The 20,839-nt window shown below is 47.0% G+C and overlaps 1 protein-coding gene across 3 annotated transcripts in view; it reads left to right on the top strand.

Moving 5' to 3' along the window:
* The first annotated feature begins 4,408 nt into the window (after positions 1 to 4,408).
* The window catches only part of ARHGAP24 (Rho GTPase activating protein 24), a 143,136-nt gene continuing 126,705 nt past the window's right edge, over positions 4,409 to 20,839 (top strand). For 2 of the 3 annotated variants that reach the window (XM_068680545.1, XM_068680544.1), the window contains exon 1: positions 4,409 to 4,608. In XM_068680545.1, coding sequence (XP_068536646.1) covers positions 4,429 to 4,608 — 180 coding nt within the window. In that variant the 5' untranslated portion in view covers positions 4,409 to 4,428. The remainder of the gene's footprint in view (positions 4,609 to 20,839) is intronic. The other variant, XM_068680549.1, reaches the window with a different exon arrangement.

Below are 20,839 nucleotides of genomic sequence, written 5' to 3'. Positions count from 1 at the left end.
TGACTTAGAGAGCCCAGGGTGTGGGAGTCAGAGGCTGGCTGAGGAAGGTGGAGACAGTATTAGCGTGGAGCTTGAGTGAAAAGGGCCGTGAAATAGTAGTGCTTAGTTAGCAGTATTGCAGCGTCACTTATCTTCTGCTGAAACAGCTGAGGCAGTACGACAGACTCCAAACTGCTTTCTGCAATATATGGGAGGGATTTTAGACTCCAATTCTAATTCTCTAATTTCTCATACAAACTTGGTTTTAAAGTAACTGAAAAGTGAATTCCGTAAGTACGAATTAATGCTTTCCTGGGCAGAAGTTGGAAATAGCAACTACAAAATAATGGAGCTTGTTTTGTGTTGGCTCTCTCAGTGGAAAGACACACATCTGCTTTCAGAAACGTTGGCTGCATTGTCTCCAGTTCTGTAGCATGGAAACTTGTCAGCATGGTTCATGTTTTCAAGTGACAGAGGCAATTACCTTTTACATAAAACATTTCTGAAAAGCTCTAGAACTGGACTGACTGCTGCTCAGAAGTCTATTGGAAATTGAGGTCCTGCTGGGGTTGGCCTGCAGAGGGGACACAAATGTTTGTTCCGCTTTGGAGACGAGCAGGAATGGAAGGAGATGCGCCCCCGAGCGTGCCAAGCCTGACCCTTTGGTTCTGACCTGCCTGAATTTATAGTCCTGAGACCAAGCCAAGGAGCTGCCTGACTCACCACTGGCATACAGCACACGCCTGCCTCTTCACCACCAGCGTGGCTCCCACAGAGGCCCCCAGGAGAAGATTGCTGCTGCTCTGAACCCGGGTATGCAGGGAGTGATGTCCAACTGGGTCTGCAGCCACAGCAGCACAGCCCCAGCCACAAACCCTTTTTGCAGGACCTGTGTGCTCCTTCGTTTTAGAAAAACTTTTTCCTCTCCCCCATCTTTCTTCATGTGTTCTTATCTTGCATGAATTGAGTTCCATGTTGACTCATCCTCTGTTTTTTTTTTTTTTTTAAGGAGCACGTGGGTTAAAAACACGGACGGAGCAGTTAATTGCAGCAGCTTTGGGTGAAGGCTTTTGCTGCTGTTGACAAACTAAAAAGTTTTCCCACCTGCCTGCATACACCTAAAGCCTGAGCTGTGCTGAGAATAGGAGGACGGCATGGACAGTCCCATTGTGTTGGTTTTCCTAAAGGAGCATGCAGCCTAGTCACTGTCAGAGAGCTGCTGACATCCTCTCTTGATGCTTTTGGTCATCAGTCTTTCAGAACGAGGAGTAGTGCCAGAAATTATTTTTATACTTTGAGGAATGATTTGCTGAGATCATGCTTGGACCCAACTCTTGATCAATTCTTTTCTAAGCTAGTCCTGTAAGTGCTCAAGTGTTCACCAGTGACATATGGGAATTAAGTTGTTTTTAAGCTGTCCTCGTGATCACTTTCTCCATGTGAAGTATGAAGTTGTAAACAGGATTTGGGGTTTTCCAGTTTCAGCTGCTCTGGGCAGCGTAGCCCATTGGTTGGGAGCAACATCTGGGAGCTGGAGTGGCTTTTTGCTGTTCCAGATGCAGCCTTTGACTCGCTCCCTGACCTTTTCGCTGCTCAGCACTGGCACTTGAGGCTTGCCAGCCCTTCTGCATTTCTTTGTCCATCTTGCATCACTTGACCCTTCAGCTACTAGAGGCTCTTCTCCGTCTTGTCTCTTGTTCTCTGCGCTTCTCCAGGAAAAACCTGAGGATGTGATGTGTGCATAGCCGGTTTCCTGGCCTTCTACAGGTGGGGTCCTTCTTGCCTCAGAAGTAGGCAGCTGGATTAGGAAGTGGTGAGACTGAAGCATCACTTGGAGCTGTCCGAAGAGTCTGTAATGGACAGGGGCTCTTAGCTGTGCACCTTTCCTATGCCTCCTGCTGCCACAACTGTAATGTAGGGACAAAAAAGCATCTACCTGAAGATTGCTGTTTGCCTTTAAACAGCAAAAATTTAGCCTATGACAGGTGCCCAAAATACAGCATGACCACATGATGCTGTAGTCACAGAAGTGCTGCCGTTGCTTTGCTTTATGTAGTAGGACTTGACAGGTTCTGGGGATGCTCGGGAAGACATCAGGTTACCCAGCTGTGCTTTCTACCAGGGAAACTGAGCATCTGGCACGCTTGGGTTTCCTACACGCCAGTTTGGGCAGAGGGCTATCACGAATACATTGAGATAAAAGGTTTTTGAAGATGTTTTTTTCCAGGGTCATTCTGAAGGGATTTTCAAAAATTTGAAAAATTCTCTGGTGCCCTTTTTTTTTGTGTCAGGCTGCAGGAGGGCGGGTTTGGGCTGGTGCTTGGGCAGCTTGGTGCCATGACCCGGTTCGGACCAGGCTGAGCATGGGCTTCAAGGGAGCTGCTGTGGCACATGAGGGGTGGAGAAGGCTCACTGGAAGCGAAAGCTGATGCAGCTTTGCGTGCTGGAAGCGTGGCAGCTGGGCCATGAGAAACTCGAGGGGGAATAAAATCACACAGCAAGAGCGGGCTTCCGTGCCAAACATCTCAGTGCAGTCCGGGGTTTGCGTTGCGACTGGATTTGTCGTGCTGTAATAACTTTCTCCGAGGATTTCCTGGCAAAGGGCTGGGACTTGGAGGAGCTGCCCAGTCCTGTGTTTCCCTGTGTCCATATGACAGCAGGACATCTTGCCCGCAGCCAGCCCGGAGAATGAATGGACCGTGCAGGATTTGTCCAGCTCTGCTCGTTCCCGATGCTGGAGGCCGGGCACATCAGCGGAGCTAGCTCTGGCAGGAGGCACGAGTTGTGTTTCCCATTCAGAAGATGGGCTTGAGGAATACGCTCCTTTAGTGCTTGCAAACGTAGTGGCTTTCTGCCTGGTCTCATAGGGGCGAGAGGACTCGCAGCGTGCTGATGTAATTCCGCACGTGCTCGTGTGTTATTTACATGCTGTTTGCACCTCGCTGTTCCCTGCAGCACTGCCAGCACCCTGATATTTCTGCAGTTTGTTTTTATGATCTTGGTGTTGAAGCAGCTGTAAAAACAAGTGGTGAAAGTGAGCCAGCTGCTGGAATTTCTGATTCAGTCTGGTTTGTTGTAGGCAGACTCTGAAAGCAAAGGAGTGGTGGAAAACAACAACAACAACAAAATGGATTTTGGGATTTTCTGCAGGTGCCTAGCAAGGAGCAGGGGGTGGCCCGTGGAACAGAGCAGGCGTGCTGGGCGCAAAGGCGCCAGTATCTTTTGCCAAAGTCACAACAGAAAGCTTGTGTCTAGATGTTCCTAGTCAGAAACATCTCCTGTTTACAGGGGCTGGGTTTATTTTGTTCTTTTCCCACCCGGATGTGTAGAAACAACAAATGTCCTTAGGCAGCCAGCCTGGCCAGGCACTAGCAGCTGTGCAGGTTCCTGGCTGGGCAAGGATGGCTGCTGGTGGTTGTCCAGGAGAAGAAAGAGGTTGTCTTTCAGGCACTCAGACACTGAAATTTCACCCTTCATTTTGCATGCTGGCGCTTTTGTGGTTCTGGTTGCATTTTATTCTGTTTAAGTATATGCAGTTTGGCACACTCGGGTCTCAGTTGGGCTTGTATTTCAAGTGAGAATATCACAATGTGCAACCGAGAAAATCTTGATTTTGTTGAGCTCTAAACTTGGTAAGGTATCAGGAAAAGCCTTTTGACCATCGAGATTTAGCATGTGACTGTGGCTGTATGTAAAATATCTGTCTAGAATGTCTGTGACTGTCCAGATAAGGTAACAAGCATAGCTTTAACAAATCAAAAAGCCACCTGAAAATTTGTCAGTTCAATTCCAGCCTTCAGCGCTGGTTTGGACACATCTCACACCCTGAGTTGATGCACTAACGTTTTGTGTGATTGGCAAAATGGCTATAAAGAGGCATAGCTGGACGCACCAATTTCAGCCATGGGGTTGGTTATAGCATGGGATATGCAGCTGTTTTTTATATTTACTGTCCATAATACCAGTGACAATAGTTAAAAAATAAAATAAAAACAGAAGCCATGTTATTTGGTGTGCTAAAGCCTGTCAAGGAATATCAAAAGGGTTGTCTGGCAGTGGGAAGCATCCTGCCTTCCTTGGTATGAAGACGTTCATTCCTCCTCAGTGCCTGTAATCCAGCAGCACTCAGTGTGAAAAATAGCTGCTGTCTGCCTCTGCCTGTGGAGATATCATACGCTGTAGTTGAAGCAATTTTTGCCTCTTGCCTGCTTTTAAACAACTCATTTTGCTGTTACTGCTGTCTCTTATAGGTGAGCAGTGCTCACAGCCGATGGGTGCTTGTATGCGAGTAAGCAGTCAGACGGTCAATGCCTTGCTAGCACTCTCTGGTAGTCGGGGCATGTTCATTTCTCAGCCGTGTTGAAAGGAACAGCTTTGTGCTGGGCTCACGATCTGATTCTTTTTCCTTTGTCCCTTCCTTTCTCACCAGGAGAGTTGCCCAGGCCCAGCATGGACGAACACACTGGCCCTGCGGAGAGTCCCCCTCCGAGCCACGGGCGGCACAGCGCCTTTAAGTGTGGGTGGCTGCGGAAGCAAGGAGGCTTTGTCAAGACCTGGCACACGCGCTGGTTTGTTCTCAAGGGGGACCAGCTGTACTATTTCAAAGATGAAGATGAAACCAAGCCGTTGGTAAGTGAAAGGAGGAGATGGGATGGGAGGTGAGGGAGAGAACTAAGTTCATACGAGCAGATTTGTCTCACATTTCAAGAAACCTCTCCATCTCTGTCACAGACTCAGTACAACTTGAGATTTTGTTGGCAGTGACCACAGAACAGGATCAGGCCTTGGCAATTACCATGGTTCTCCAACCACACTTGCTTCTAAAGCTTCCTTTTCCAGGTCAAGTTTTCCCATCGCAGCATTTTTAAGGGAGCATAGTCCAAATGAAGTTCAAGTAGTAAAAATCGGTCCGATGCGCTTACTTGAATCAGATGAATACACTATTTTAAAGGTACTGCTTATTTTTCTGCTGTTTAAGATCTTGGAGTACCACTGCTTTGTGCCTTCCTGGATAGGAAATCCCCTAAGAGTGCAGCCTGAATACATTGCCATCTGTAGTGTGGAATAGACTTGTGTCTGCTGCCTGCTTCTGTGGTGGTAATTTACTGCTCCTTAATGTTCATCTACTTTGCTATTTATTTAGCTCTTTTACAGGCATGCTTTAGGGCTGTCTGTCTCTAGAGTGCCATAAGAACAGAGTAAATAACTCATGCCTCTCAGCCTAGGGCAGGTCTGAGCCACTGTGATAATAAGCTGAGAGACCTTGTGCTAGCACCTGCAGGAGTACGGTAGTCCTAGCTGTTAATCATCTCGTGATGTTGGAAAATGCTCTGAGAATTTCATCTGTGCAGATACTCAAACATATAATCGCATGCATACTACTGATGCCTACTAAATTTTTGATGGTATGTGTTTATGGGGATTTAGCGGTGAGTTCAGAGATGTCAGACCTGCCTAAGCCGGCATCCTGCATGGCACAGGCTGTGACAATTCATCAAGCTTTGCAGTCTGCATTAAGGTGCATGTGTTAAGAAAACCATTCAGTCTTCAGGTAATTGTTCCCAGAGAAGGATCTTGTACAAGCAGCTTTCAGAGCACATTTCACATGGCAGCCTTGGTAGCTGTTGACCCTTAAAAACATGCCAGGCTGTATAGGTTGATTAAATAACCCATGGCAAATTTATGCTTTACACATTAGTATCAACAATTCATGAATATCCAATAAGTAATAATTTCTGGGGAATCAATGTATCGTTCACTATAGTTATTTTGGTAATGAGGAGTTTGAAAAGCAGACATCAAAATAAAAGCGTTTATGAGCCAGAGGCTGGAATTCAGGAAATACAGCTCTTCTTTATAGCGCTTGACATTTGGCGATATGTTCAGATGCATTTGAGGATTTTGTCACTTACTGTGTCAAAAAGCACGGATCACCGTACAGCACTAGGAACCCCAAATTGTTTCCATCACTCTGCCATTGACCAGCAGGATGACCTCAGAAGATGCTATTAACCTTGCTGCTTCCTTTTGTGAAATGGAGGTGGTTATTCCAGTCTTTGGATTGCTTTGATAAGTTTGGTAGCAGTTGATTAAATAGCTAATAGTTTGCTTGAGTCTTCCACTTTAATCTGAAGTAGTTTATAAAGACATGTACAGATGAGAAGGTTTAAAGAAAAAACAAGTGCTACCAGCAGCATAATTTAAAATATTCTGCTAGGCTTGGAAGATGAATGAATGCCAACCCAAATGTGGGTCAGTCAAATGGTACATGTGTATCGCTGAAATATGTCCCAGGTTGGATGCCAGGTACAGAAGGGTGTTTTTCTCATTAACTACGTGTAAGGATCTGCTGCATTCACTTTGACAAGAAAATCGATGTGACCTTGTAGGAACCCTGGTGTTCTTGCACTGGAGAACTAGAGCCAAGAAGTCAACTGACAGCATGAATTTCCAGTGCGTGAGGAGGTCATTAGGAGATGGAGAGCAGCATTTTGCCATTATTTTATTGGCAGCGTACTGTGGCATCTGTGTTTAGGACGAATACCTGTTTCTTCACTACTGGACTGCACAGTCTGCATACAGTACAGCCACACATTTAGATGGTAATGGGATTAATGGGATGGAAGACATTCAAAAGGTGATTTTTTTTTTTCCCCAAAGTCAGATTGTAGTTTGTATTTTGCTTTTTTTTTTTATTTTTTTTGGTTGTGCCTGGAAGCAGGCAAAGGCGTATGGTTCCTGGTCTTGGGGAATGCTCTATTTCGTGTGTGCATTTGTAGAAGATGGAAGAATGTGGGTAGGAGTGGACAGGGCAAGCCACTGAGTTTATCTGCATAGCCCTGATGCAAATTTGGGAAATGCAGGTTCCAGTTTGTGGTGTGAATTCAGTGAATGCCTGAGAACCAGTCTGCTTTACATTTTGGGCTTGGGTTCTGTCCAGTCCACACCAAAAATTACACCGTGACATTTGTATGTGTGGAAGTGAAGGAGATGTGAATGATATTATGATGAGCAAAAGTTCACTAGAGTACAGCATTTTGACAAAAATATGGCAGGCTGTTGGCTCAGGGTAGCAAATGTGCAGCTTATCGGTCTTGGTGTGCACAAGAACAATCGAGTCCCTACCTGGTCGCAGATCCCAGCCATGGTGTCTCCACTCTGCCCTGCGCTCCATCCTGTTCCTTAGAGCCAGCACACCAGGTTCCCCGTGTGATAGCATCTAAGGTCAGAAGCCTAGGGAACATTTAGGTAGTTCAGCTACACTCCACCCTGAAAGCCTCTTCAATGCTGTACATTTTCTTTAAAATGTGAATATTAGTTTAATTTTCCTTGGTACTTCAGGCAGTTACTCCACGCTGTATGATGGGAGTAAAGAAAATAAATAATATCTGCTTATGTCGACACTATAACTAAATGGTTTCCACTTTGTGAAGCACGCTCATTTGCTGTTAGAAATATAAGCAGCTACAGCATGCTGTAGTGAATATATGTGTATGTCTCCTTGGTATCAGACTATTACATTTGAGTCATTAGCTGTCAGTGGGGAAAGGTCTCTGCCAACGTGTGTCAGCTGCCTGCAGGGGCACAGAGCTACTGAAGGAGAGCAGAGGGAAAAGAAGCAATACATGCCTGTTATTCTTCTAGTCAAGGTCAGTGAATTTTCATTGATTCCTTATTATCATCAAACACAATCTTACCTTTGTAATATTTTATCAGTAAGAACAGCAGCTGTCTCGTGCGCTGATATCCTTGCAGTGTCTCAGGGGATCTGGCAAGGATGGCAATTCCATTTAGCGGAGATGCAGGCAGGGATAGCAAATTGATGTAGGTACTTACAGAAGACAAAGTGAAGAAGTGAGCAAGCCTACAACATATGAAGAAATCTGACTTCTGATGATTCTGTGTAGTGTTTTCCCTCTTGGAGGTGGTTTGGTGTATTGTGTTGTTGGTTCTCTGCTGCCTCTGCTAGTCACTGTACTCCTGACAGCCCATTCTGCTTTAGGAAGCCAGTATTAAGCTGGATCTGAAGGTCACCTATCCAGCTCAAAATATGGGCAGCTGAGCAAATTAGCATTTAGCAGCCCCTCTTTCGCAGTACAGCTGTTGTTTATTGGCAGCTGATGAAAATGTCTGTCTTGCTTTCCCCTCTGCCCAGGCTTAACTTGGGTGGTTGGGTGAGCAACAGGAGGGAACTTGCAGGTGCAGTGGCTGTGGGGCAGCTCTGCTGTCACACGGCCCTGGTGTTACGTGCTGAGGACATGAAGTTTGGGGATCAAAGCCAGGTAACCTGTCTGGATGGAGCAGCACTGATGCGGGGCTGTAAATGAACCAGAACAGGGAAGTTCACCCACTCTCAACTGCTTTAGGCACCTGTTCAGTTGCCATCATACAGTTGTGGCCTATGTGGTTTTACAGAATTGAGTTTGAGGTGTGTAATGGGATCCCAAAGAACTGTGAACTTTGGCCATCAGGAAATACTTTTGGTGTGTGCCTAAAAGTTGAGGTTGATCTGCTCTTTCAGTTGATAACCCATCCTGAACTTCCTGGTGTGCGGTTTCTATCCTCTAGGTTTTGGCTTAAGTAATGTGTAACAGCATTCATTTGCTCACAGGATCTGAGCCAGGCCCTGGCAAGGAACAGTAGATAGGAATGCTAAGGTGTAAACCTTAAACTTGGGATTTGAGTGTCTTTGGAAACTGAATAACTGTCTGCTGGAATCTTAAGCACAGGTAATCACCATCTGTCTGTAAGGGGAAGACTGTCTCTGTACAAACAGAATATTTTAAAGTACTGCTTTCTGGCAAAATATGCGTGCTTCATTTAATCCCATTTGTGTGGAGCAAAAAGAACCACCACGGGCAGACAATTCCATTTATTGGCATTAATAGGATACAAGTGACAAAATTTTGTTACCTTTTTAATATAAAACAAAGCTTGGAATGAATGCGTTAATTAGAAACTAGTGTGATAATTATCAAAATGGAAATGGAGCCTGTCAGTAGGGGAAACCTCTCAGTACGAGTGCTGGATGTGATGAAAAATGGAACATGGTGCCTTTTTACGAGTTAAAAAGGAATGGATGATAATGCAGGGCAGGTAGGAAAACTTTATTGTACGTGAATGTTAGAACCGCATCACGAGAAATATCTGTCTGTCCCCGTTACCTGGAGGATTTCTGGTAAGGACAATGAGAGTTTGATTTGCCTTGGCCCTCGTCTTTGGATATCCACAGGAACCAGCTTGCGTGTAAATACAGCACAGCAGCTGCTCCGCAGGTTGCTTGGGTGGCGAGAGCGGCTCCTCGCTCGCGTGCAGGGGAGGAGGATGTGCAGCACCCACCCTCTGCGAGCCTCGCTGCTTGGGTCTTGCTCAAAGACCTCTTGCCAACTGTGAAGGAAAAATTAATCAAGCAGTCATGCAGATGTCACAAGAAACCCGGGGTTTCGACAGAGCAAGCACGCTTCTTGGCAATTCCACCAGAAACTCAATGTGCAGAACTAAATTATATGGGGTTTTCCTGAGATGACTGGTGATGCTCCCTGATTATGAAGGGGTTCACCAGAAAGGCTTTCTAGTACTGAATACTGATTTGGGAGGGTGATGAATTCACAACTGTTAAAAAAAAAAAAAAAAAAAAAAAAAAGAAAAAAAGAAAAAGAAGAAAATTCCCCACCTTTCTCCTGTGCCCACCTCAATAAAAGAAAACTGAAAGAAAGAAAGAAAGAAACAAAACACAACAAAACTGTAAAATACACTTGAACCTGTTCCCATGGATGGAGTGGAATGGAAGGACACCGTGTTGGATGCTGGATGAAGATTTTAACAGAGCCAAATGCCCTGGTGTACTGCAAATACAGTCAGCTGCCAACAACATTTCTAACAGTAACATGCTCCAGGGTGTTCCTGATCAAAGGCTGCCAGCTGGGCCTGCTGAATTTTGTCTAAAATACCAAGTAAAGAGCAAATAGCGACCCCATTTTTTGGATGTTTGAAGGGGTGTTGTTGTAAGTGGCTTGCATACTCGGTGCTGGTGGAGTGCTTGCTCTGGGGCCGTGAGCACTGCAGGCCTCAGCAGAGCACGGGGCCAAGCTCCGTGCAGCTGCAGCCCGGTTGCTCTCACTCTCCTGTTGTTGTTCTGTCACCAGAGCATGAACTTGCCCTTATTTCCTTTCCCTGCATGGCTTTTGACTTTGCTCACTGCAGAAAGGTACCGCTCCTTTCAGCTTTGCACGCGTCGTGCAAACTTGGCACATGTTTTGGGTTAGCTCCATGTCCCTGATGCTGTGATTTTTCTTGAAACACTTAGTGGAAGGAAGAGAAGCCTCTATGAGACATGTCTTTCTACTTAGGGCAAGTGCATTTTTTTCCTTTCTCATCATTCTTGGTCTTCATTCACTGAACATAAGGCCTCAAGTTTTAAATCAACTTGTTAACCCTCTGACTAAATGAGTTTCAGAGTAGACGAGGAGGGCTGCATCCTGTGGGATGCGAGTAGCAGGATCTCCTGTTCTCCTTGGCTTGTTTTCTGCCTGAGAAAACCAGGTAAAACCTGGCATGGCAGCAGGCGAAGCAATCCAAGGACTGGTCCCTTTCACGCAGCAAATGGCCATGGTGGCTGGTTGATGCTGAAAGTGAAGTGAAAGCCCCAAAACTGCTTGGGGCCTTTTTTTTAATGAGTTTTCTGGGAATGGCTTCACAAGCGCATGAACGTACGTGGGCTTGTGCAGCTCGGGCAGTGAAGTTTCGGGAATAAAGAGGTGGTTGTGGAGGGATAGGTCTTAGCCTGCACGTTCAGCAGAAAGTTCTGCCACTTCTAATGCTGTGCCTTGAAGCTTGGCGGTTGGCTGGTGCTGCAGGTTTCAGGGATTTACTTGTAGATATGCTTTTTTCACCACAGTGGTCTCAGTCAGGGCTATTGAAGGTATAATACGTTTTGTCAGTAGATACCCATGGGAATTTTGTACTGAAGAGTTCAGGGTGATAAGGCAAAGTATTTTGAAACCGTGGTGTTTCTGATGCCATCACTCTGTTGTTTGGGAAAGGTTTCTCAAATTCACAGGATTGAATTTCTGTCCTGGGCCTGAGGTGAATATCCACGAACTCATTCACTGAGGTGCTCAGCTGCGAGGTGATCAGATTCCAGCTTTAATCCCCTCTTCTGCTTCTTTCAGACCAAAAATGTGGGCCTGAGTTTTCAATAACTCTTGGTTTTGTTCTGTCCCTGTGGAAGAAAAAAGGTGTCTCGTCCAGCATTAAGTCCCAAAGGAACTACAGGAGTGCCGCTGAAGGCTGCACAGAGTCACGGGTTGTGTGCCAGGTTCAGACAATTCTTGCTCAGTGGTTTGCCCCTGGCTGGTGCTGCTAGCAATTCACTTTTCCCTTGGAGATGGTTTGTAGGATTTAGTGCAGTGCGAGGAGTGTTCAGTCTTACTTCATCAGCTTGGCATGCAGCTGCTGTGTTCTTGTCTGTCCCTGCAGTGGGGACATCTGCAAAACACAGCCTGTTCCTGCAGCCATCCCTTCGACTCCCTGCATACCTCATTGCACAGGGCTTGCAGCTTTTCCTTCTCCCTTGGTTTCTGTGGATGTCTCAGGTGCAGCCTTCTTCCTTCCTGCACGGAATAATGAGCAGCTGATCCCACGTGAGAGCCTACATGGCAGGCACTGCAGCCCCAGCTCCTCTCCCAGAGCCGTTTTGGGGAGAACATCTGCGTTTCCAACCTTCTCTGTCTTTGTTCAATCCAAGCTGGGAAGTGAGTCTTCTGGTAAATATTTTTACAATAGAACAAAGCACAAACCCTCCTGGTGTCAGTGGAGAATGTTAGCACCACTGCCCATGTGTGCGTACTGAGCTGAAGCTCTCGAGTATGCTACCATGTGTTGTGTAAACTGGGTGTAATTACACTCAGCCACCAGCTGCTGCTAGACTGGAAAAATAGGCACTCTGATAAGTCATTGAGTAGCCAGCAGCTTAATTTCGGTTTTTGGTGGCCAGTGCATCTGGGTCTCCCTGACGTTCACTGTACTGCCCCTGTCTCTTTGAGGGAGCATGCAGCTTGGTGTATAATCCTGCAAGCTGTGCTGCGAAGCCTGCCTGATCAGACTGCAGGACATTTGGTCAACTCCTAACTAGGAGCTGGTGCAGTCAGCTTCCAACGTAGCACGTGCTGTTAAACCAGTGTTCAAGGCGTGCTAAAGTTTAATTTGTGTTGTGTTATCTTACACAGACCGTAGTTAAACATCCCTATTCAAAGAAATTCTGCGTGTGCGTTGTGGTTTAACCCGGCCGGCAGCTAGGCACCACACAGCCGGTTGCTCACCCTCCTCCCTCCCTCTCTGGGATGGAGGAGAGAAACAGGAAGATTAAGCCTGTGGGTTGACATAAAGACAGTTTATTAAGACAGGAAGAAAAATAAAATAATGACAAAAGTACTGCTACTAATAACGTGTACGAAACAAGTGATGCACAATGCAATTGCTCACCACCTGCTGACCAATGCCCGGCCTATCCCCAAGCAGCCGGCCCCCCGCCCCGGCTAGCTACCCCTATATATTGTTCAGCATGACCCCATAAGGTATGGAATGGCAGTTTGGGTCACCTGTCCTGGGTCTGTCCCCTCCCAGCTCCTGCTGCACCCCCAGCCTGCCCGTTGGCAGGACAGAGCGAGGAGCTGAAACATCCTTGGCTTGGTGTAAGCACTGCCCTGCAACAATTAAAACATCAGCGTGTTATCAGCACTCCTCTCATCCTAAGCCAAAACATGGCACCCTACCAGCTACTAGGAGCAAAATTAACTCTGTCCTAGCTGAAACCAGGACAGTGTGCTTGCTGATTTCTCACCTACTGCTAAGGGACCTCTTCCATGCAGTTGCTGTAGTAACCAAGGAGTGATGATTTTTTAGCACCATTTGTACAAGCCCATTGCTTTCAGCTCTGTTCAGCGGGGCTGTGTAAATGCTCTTCTCTGTGAACATGATGGAAAATGGCCTGGACCCTATGCAAGCTCAAAGGGTGAAAGCATGCTATGTAATACTGATGCTGTGGATGAAAGACCTTCCTGAACGTGGTTGTTATTAGGGCCTGTGGGTTGCCACATGTGCCCTGGCAAGCTGAGGCAGACCTCTGCAATCCCCTTGTACAGAACAAGTTCATGAGAGTGGCCGTCACAGGGGGGTTGGTGTTGGCAGCCTCACAACAGGGGCCAAGGGCTGAATGGTGATGGAAGCAGCTAAATTAACTTCCCCTGCTGGAGGGACATCCTCTTAAGCAGACTTAGCACAAAAGTTGGACTAACAAAAGCTCTCTCTGTTACTGCTAGGGCTGCTGAATAAAACCCATTACGCTCCTTCACTGTGCAACTACCCACAAAGAGCTCCTGCTCTGAGTAGCTGCAGTGTCTCCAAGAAAAAGCAAATGCTTTGAGCTCCTGAGCGGTGACCAGAAGCACAGAGGCAGTGGTGAGGACTTGCACAGCCTGGGCACGTGTTTCAGAGGCCTGTTTACATGAACTGAACACTACTGCAATGCAGGTGGTGGACAAATGGACATGAGGCTGTGATTTAAGCAGCAGGCTGATGCTTTAGGGCAAACTTGCTGGTCTCTGTTACTCTGACAAATGTCTGCTCCAGCCTAGGGACAGTACTTGGCACTTTAAGGATGTGGAGCAATTAAAAACTTGCATGTCTATGTCCTGTATCTGCTACAGTAAGCAGTCATTTTGCTGGAATGAGCATAGGCACCCCCCAGCCCCTGTTCCCCACTCGGTCTTTGGTGAGGACTAATCCTTTCTTTTCTCTTCCCTGTTTAGTTGGAGCTTTCGTATCCTAAAAATGCACATGGAAATAGCACAAGTGCTCTAGGAGGGTGCAAAAAAGTGAGTGAGCAGCCAGGAAAAACGTGGAAGTGTTTATCTGTACTGGAGCCCAGGGAGCGTGTGGGAGGCTTGCAGGTTTTTTCCTCTTCCGTGCCTCAAGTGCACTAAGTGATGCTGCACATCTGAAGAAAAGGGTTAATGTTTATGGGGAGAAAGGGTGTTGTGGAAGAATTGGGGACTGCCATTGGTATTAAATTTACCACGTGCCACTTTGCTGCCAAGTGTAGAGGTGCCAGAGTTCCTCCCCGGGCCTACAAAGGATGGCTGTCGTGTTGGGTACCAGCGATAACTGCAACTCTGTCCAGCTTTTGCGAGCCAAAAGCATATTTAGCAAATGACTTACAGGTAAACTGAAAACCAGGTGGCTGCTCAGTTCATTTTGATGAAATCTGTCCTTTCTAATACAGAATCGGTAACCATGGAGAGCCTGAGAGTGAGCCTCCCAGCTGTTCCTGATCGACGTGGTTTAGGGCAGTATGACCTCTTTGTCTTTAGTCTCCAGTCCAACATAAAAAACGAGTTTCCTGTGAGACAGAAGCTGTGCTGCATAAACTTTTACAGAAGTGTAGAAGCTGTGCATTACGAAAATCTCCATTTCGACAGGTGGAAGATTGCCTAAAGAAACATTTTGAGAAAGCGCTTCATAAGAAACGCTGCCATAGTCGGTCGGTGATAGTTGCAACTCCCATTGGTGATTTGGTGACAAGGATAAAGAGGAGATGGATCTGTGAGGCCTGCTGAGCTCAGGTGAGGTGTAAGGCAGCGCTGGGCAAGGAGAGGAGATGCAGCAAAGCAAAGCTCGTTTGCTGTAACCTTCCTTGAGCTGTTCTTGGGGTCAGTCTCCCGAGGATCCAAAGTGCTGCGTTTCTTTTAAGGGGAGAAATGGGCCGAATGGAGAAAACGGTGAATTTCCATATGATATCAGAGCTCTCGTGTCCCCAGGTATCTTGCCAGGAATGAAGGGCTACTCGGGGAGGAAGCTTAGCACAACGTGTGTAACAGCGGGCTCCCAAAGCAATGCCCCTTGCTCTGAGAATTCACGGATTAGTCTGGAAGGAGTCCAGCGTTAGATTTCATTCACAGCCTAGGTTGTAAAACATTTATGTTGTGTTTAACTAGCCTCAGATCAACAGAAGATCTTTTTCCTTTTGCTTCCTGGGGTTGATTGTTATTCCAGGTGTGTTTCTTAATTTTCTTTCTGTATTTATATAATGTCATTTATATAACCAGCACTATCTGGGAAAAGGAGGTACTAGCCACAGCTGAAAAATAAAGCATACAGAGCCTCTGTGTCAGCCTTTCTGATACACTGAAGTTTTTGGCTTACAATTTTCTGGCTGATTGCCTCATTTTTGAAGAGGTGAGGTGGAGGGAACAGGGAAAAATAAATCTTCGGTACTTTATAATGTGACAGTAAGAAGAAATGCTTACAATACATTTCTTCCCGCTGGCTCACACCAGGACGCAAGTCAAACCTACCATTTTATGAGCAACTAAGCTGTTCTCAGCCAGTTGCAGCCAGGGGCTCACGTACCTTGTGCTGCGGAGATGCCAGGGAGGAAACGGTGGGCTTTTTTTCCCCCTTAAAATAGTCTCCCAATTCTACTGAAGCACTTGCTTCAATCAGGAGAGTTAATGACCTTCTGGAGCAGACACCAGAGCTGTTGCTATGACCCAGCTTTTCAGGGGCTGTTCCTCACGAGGAGTGTGAGTGTGTTGGTGACTGTGAGGAGCGCCTTGCATCCCATTCCAAAAGCATGAGCGTGGGCCAGTGTTTGTTTTAGTTGTGTAATAGCTGGCCTGGTAAACAGGGATTATTCTGATGTCCCTTTGCTGTACTGGGAAGAAATATCCCATTAACTGAGTGAAGAAAACATCTACTGCTCTGAATTCTCAAATGGCTGGTCTAACGTCTAAATCGGGGCCTTTAACGTGGCGAATAAAGCTAATTAGCCGATGTAGCTGCCACAAAGCACAGAGCAGTACAATGAAGACACCCACTCTCGGCTGGTGTTGGCAGCACAGCTGTATTCTTCTAGTTTTGCAGTAGGTTGACTTGAATGCTAAGTGAAGTAAGCATTTCTTACCAAGTGTTTAATTAGGCAGAATGAAGGTCTGCTGGGTTGGCATTCTCACCATTGCTGCTTTTCACCATTTCCCAGAAGATGAGAGCACTCTCACCGTTACCTGGGTCCCGATGAAAATCCCAACGTCGTGTTAAATGCCTGTGAGCTGCTGTTCTGGGAACACCAATGGAGCAGCTTGGCCTAATGTGAGCAGTGTGGGCCACACATGTCTCTCTCCTTGTCCTTTCCATTGCCGGGATCCTGCTCATTCTGCTGCCTCTGCGTGTGGCTGGATGACATGGGGTCTCTGTCAGCAGTCTGCAGTGTGCTACAGGGACATGGAAATGCAGGACTTGTGTCAAGACCAGCTTTTCTTCAAAAAGCTTGACTTCAGCATGCTCCTGCTTGGCTCCTCCTCATCCCATCGCACTGTGCCCCCGGAGAAGAGCAAGCAGGGAGGACTGGGAGAGGTTACACATGGTGTGCAGAGCTGCAGTGTCCTCCTGATGAGGGCCTTGAATGGGATGCTGCAGCAGTTGAGAGAAAATTGCAAGCATTAGACCTTGGGAGGGAAGGTGAAGTGGTCAGAGGGGCCTGAAGGAGAAATACTAGCGGTGGTGTGTAGGCTCCAAGACAGTAACCTGAGATGGAGAGAAGAGTGTGTTAAATGAGCGGCTGGAGAACAGCACCAGGGCTTCACAGCAGGTGTGGGGAGGAAGAGCTGGACTTGCAGGACCAAAGGAGCTGGTAAGAAATCCATGAATCTGTTAACCACCATTCCTCGCATTCTCTGTTTTCTTCAGAGGATAATTATTTGCTGGCATTATTTTGCCTGGCTCAGCTTGTGAGACTCAGTGTACATCTGCAAATGGCATTAACTTCTCCGTTTGGCTTGCAGAGCTTTCTCATAAAAGCCTGTAGCCACTATTGTTTTTAAAACCCTAGGCAGTTCACAGTGGAGCTCAGGAGGATGTGCTCTGTGGATGGTACAGGAACAAAGGGGCTTTTTTTACAGAATTCTCTTGAGCTCTCAGTGTGTAGACGCTTTTAAATTAGTGTTTGACAATAGGATAATAATGTTGAGTAAATGAGACGACAAAATGCCAAAAGATTTCTGAGACATTAGAACAATGCGTATGGTTCTCACCCATCAGTGGTAACGCCAGCAATGGAACAAATGGCTGCTGAAGAATGGAACCAGCTGAAGGGGAAAAAAAAAACAACTATTCTCCTATGAACTGTGTCCAGCAGGTCCCCAGTGTGTCGCAAACATCCAGGAAGAGCATAAAGGCTTTCCATGTAGGGTGGCTGCGAACAATAGATGCTATCCAGGAAAGAACTGCTGCACGTGATGGAGTTCACTACTGTGTGGGGAGCCAGCGAGAAGGTGGCTTGAGAGGTTTGTCTATTAAGTGCTTAAAGAAAGCTGTGATCAGCAGCCTTGCGAGATGCTGAGCACATCAGGGTTCAGGGGGAGAGATGTCTGTAGGGACAAATGCTGCAAGGGGGCTGCCTTTTCTCACCTGACCCCAAAGGTGACGATGCTGTTAGCTTAGCGAGCAGAGCCTACGCTCTCCTGACAAGTGCCCTGCTGTATCAGAAGTGTCCAAGTGCTTGCAGATGGAAGTAGACAAAAAGTTTGGGTTTTTCTTTGCACCCAGCAACACGTTGTCTGCACGAAACACAACAAAGCCGCAGGTGCTGACAGCGCTGTGAATCAGAAGACAAACAGGGAAAAAGCCTGAGGAAGACTTGGGCTTACTGCTGCTCTGCACACATGGCAAGCTGCAGCACAGCACAGCCTCGGAGGGGTTATAAATAAAACACTGAGCAGCTACAGGAAAAAATTGAGTGAGAGTGGAGCGAGGAGGACCACAGGCAATGAAGTAGCCTGCGCTCAAGTGCACGCTTGAAAATTCAGAGGACTTTTTACGTGGGTGTCTGTTTTGCTTGCTTTCCGGCAGAGGGATGGCCTGCCTGCCCAGCAGCCGCCTGTGCCCAGGTCGCCTCCAGCAGCAGTCCCTGGCAAAGCACTCATCCTGTGGAGCTTTGCCTGCCACCACTGTTGCAGGGACCTGGTAGCTGAAAGCCACTCGAGGGGTTGTGACCATCTCAGTGTTTCAGGAGGTAAACGTACATCTTTGCTTTCCCAGGGAGAGCAGATGTTCCATCACTTCACTAGCTCTAGGTACCGTTTCATTTCCTTAGTCTGTATTGCACCAGTTTTCCAACTGCATATAAATACCTTACTCATGTCTGCTGATACAGCTAAAATGTCATTTTTTCTTGGTGGTGGTGCCTTAAAAAAAACAAAAAGGTATATTTTTCCTTTTAAGGCTATTTAGGTCATAACAATGATAGTTGTGTTAGTGAGAAATGCCTTAAAACCAGCTATAAACGCAGATCCTGGCTTTTAGATATATTTATTTTTTATTTATTTATTTTTATTTATTTTTAGAATCCGTTTGTAACAGGCTGGTGAGCACTCCTGCAGTAGGCTGCTGGGCACAGAGCCTGGCGTTACGTGCCAGGCAGGGGCACTCGCAGCGCTGCCGCGGGACTCAAGGTGGGCGGCTGGGAAAGTTTTCATTGGCACCAACACCCAGCAAGGTCTGAGAAGCGCCTTGCCTTTTTTATTATGCTGGGCAGCAGTAGCTGGGGGACGCGAAAACAGATTGTGTCATGGCTGAGGTCAGTCCCCAGGCAGCGGTGCATGGCAGCTGGAAGGTCGGCTGCGGCTGTTCTGCTGGGGGCTTGGGTAAGCAGGGGCAGGGGAGCAGGGTGCTGACAAGCAGTAGGAGGGGAGGGGACTGCAGGTGACAGCAGTTATGTGCAGGGAGCAATGGGTCTTACTTACCTGATTGTGTTCTCGAGCAACAGCTGTGTCACCAAGGGCTGCTTAAAAGCGGGGCCTCAGCTGCTGGCTGTGCAGGTGTTGTACTTGCAGTGAGTGCTGGTGCCTTCAGCTTGGGGCTTGGCTTTTCTGCAAGACTCTCAGAAAAGTGTACTTCTGAACCGTCTTGGCGATGAGGGAGGGATAAGGTTCTTGACACGGCTGGAGGAATGTGTGCTTCAGGTGAGCGTGGGGCTCATTTCCAGAAACCTGGGTGCCTTTGTCACTTAGCCCTGATGGCAAGTCCCACCTTGCCTAACCCTGTAGGTTTGGTTGTTTGGCAGGTGTCTGAATGGACAGAGAGCTTCCAGACTAACTTCAGAGTGTCCCCTGGTACGTGGCTTCTTGAATAAAAAGGAGCTTGGGCGGTCCTTGGTGGGTAGCAGTTGTGTATCCCCAAAGGAATTGCCTTGGTTTGCAGTTGTCGGATGTTGTTCAATTATCCACAGTTAGTTTTAGTGTATGCATAACTTAATAAAGACTTAGGGGAAAAAAATGCACAACATATGTGAAAGCAGCTAGAGATACCGCTTTATGTAGGATTTGAAAAGAAGCTTCAAATACTTTGAGGATAGCATGGTTATAGATAGATAGTTACCTGTGGATTAAGGCCACAACAGGACGCGAGGGTGCTGAGAGGGATGCAGGTTTGTGTCTAAGCAAGCCATGGGGTCCGCCTGGGTTGTGAGTTATGGAAGTTAAGTTTCTTTGTTGTTGTGTGCCCTGGGCCTGTGTTTTTTTTAGGGAAACATAAAAAACAGTGCTGCAGGAAAAGGAATGAAATTCTTATGTATTCAGCTCTTGCCTGCACAAGCACCCCAAGCAATCTTGTGAAAATGAGCAAAGAAACTATTCTCCATTCACCTGGAAGAACTTGGTGAAACTACCAAGTCGGGTTCTTAAAGACACTTTCTAGTCTGTGGGATATGTTTGGTATGGCACAAGGAGCACTGAGCTTCCCACGACTGCAGAAATTCAAGGGCACTGTGCCACGTGGGCAGGGATGCCACTCATTGCTGCCCAGCTTCTCTTATCCAGGCGCACAGTGGTGGAAATGTAAAACAAAACAAAACAACACACAAAAAAACGTCCTCCAGACCAGAGATCTGGCGGCACTTAGAGCATGGCCAGGCTTTGTTGCCTTGCTGAGAGGCTGGGTGAGGAGGAAGGCTTCCTGTGACTCCCTTGCAGGTGGGAAGGGTGGGGAACAGCGGAGGGATGTGCTGGACATTGTGTGCCCTCCCAGCTTTGTTTGGGTAGGTTTTCAGGTAACTGTGAGGTACTTTCAGACAACACATGGTGCTTTTCATCTCAGGATTGTTTATTATTTTAGTATAGACAATACCTGTGCTGTGCTGTTTTAGCAAATTCTGAAACTGAGGGCTGATTTTTGCCCACAGAGAAGAGTGGACAGCAGAGTAATATTCAAATTTATACTGTTTAATCCAACATTGTTCATAACCTTTTTGGAAGTGCAGCGTATCACTTAAAATGCAAAGTGGCATGAAAATTGTGCTATCACCTTGTGCAGGAGTTTTCTCAGAAATGCAAACACGACTGATGTCTGCAAGCCAGATTTTCTGTAAGGAATGTACCACCCCCTGTTGAATTCTACAGGATCACTTTGTCAAACCCTAAAACGCAAATCCATACCAGTCCTGCATCATTAAAACAGAGAGCAAGTGAGCGTGGGTGACAGCTCCCAACAGTTTTGCATCAAGAAAGACACAGTCCCAATAAATTAGAGGACGGATGCTGTTCCTCTTCTGCAGCGCAAAACCCAGCTTGCTGGGGCAGAACATGTGGTCATGGACCGTCTCGATGATGCTCGTGGCAGGATGCCCAAGGTAATGGGGCAGCAACAGGGACAGAGCCTGCTATGAGGCTTAACCCAAGGGGCAAAGCAGGTTCAAGGGGTGGAGGCACCACTGGGCTGGAAGTGCTCAGCAGGGCACAGCGACTGTGTGACCACTGAGGCTGTTTTGTGGAGGAGGTGAGCACTGAAAATTAGTTGGCTGTATCATCAG

The sequence above is a fragment of the Anas acuta genome, chromosome 4 (assembly GCF_963932015.1).
Source record: "Anas acuta chromosome 4, bAnaAcu1.1, whole genome shotgun sequence".
NCBI lineage: Eukaryota > Metazoa > Chordata > Aves > Anseriformes > Anatidae > Anas > Anas acuta.
This window is presented reverse-complemented; position numbering and strand designations above follow the sequence as displayed.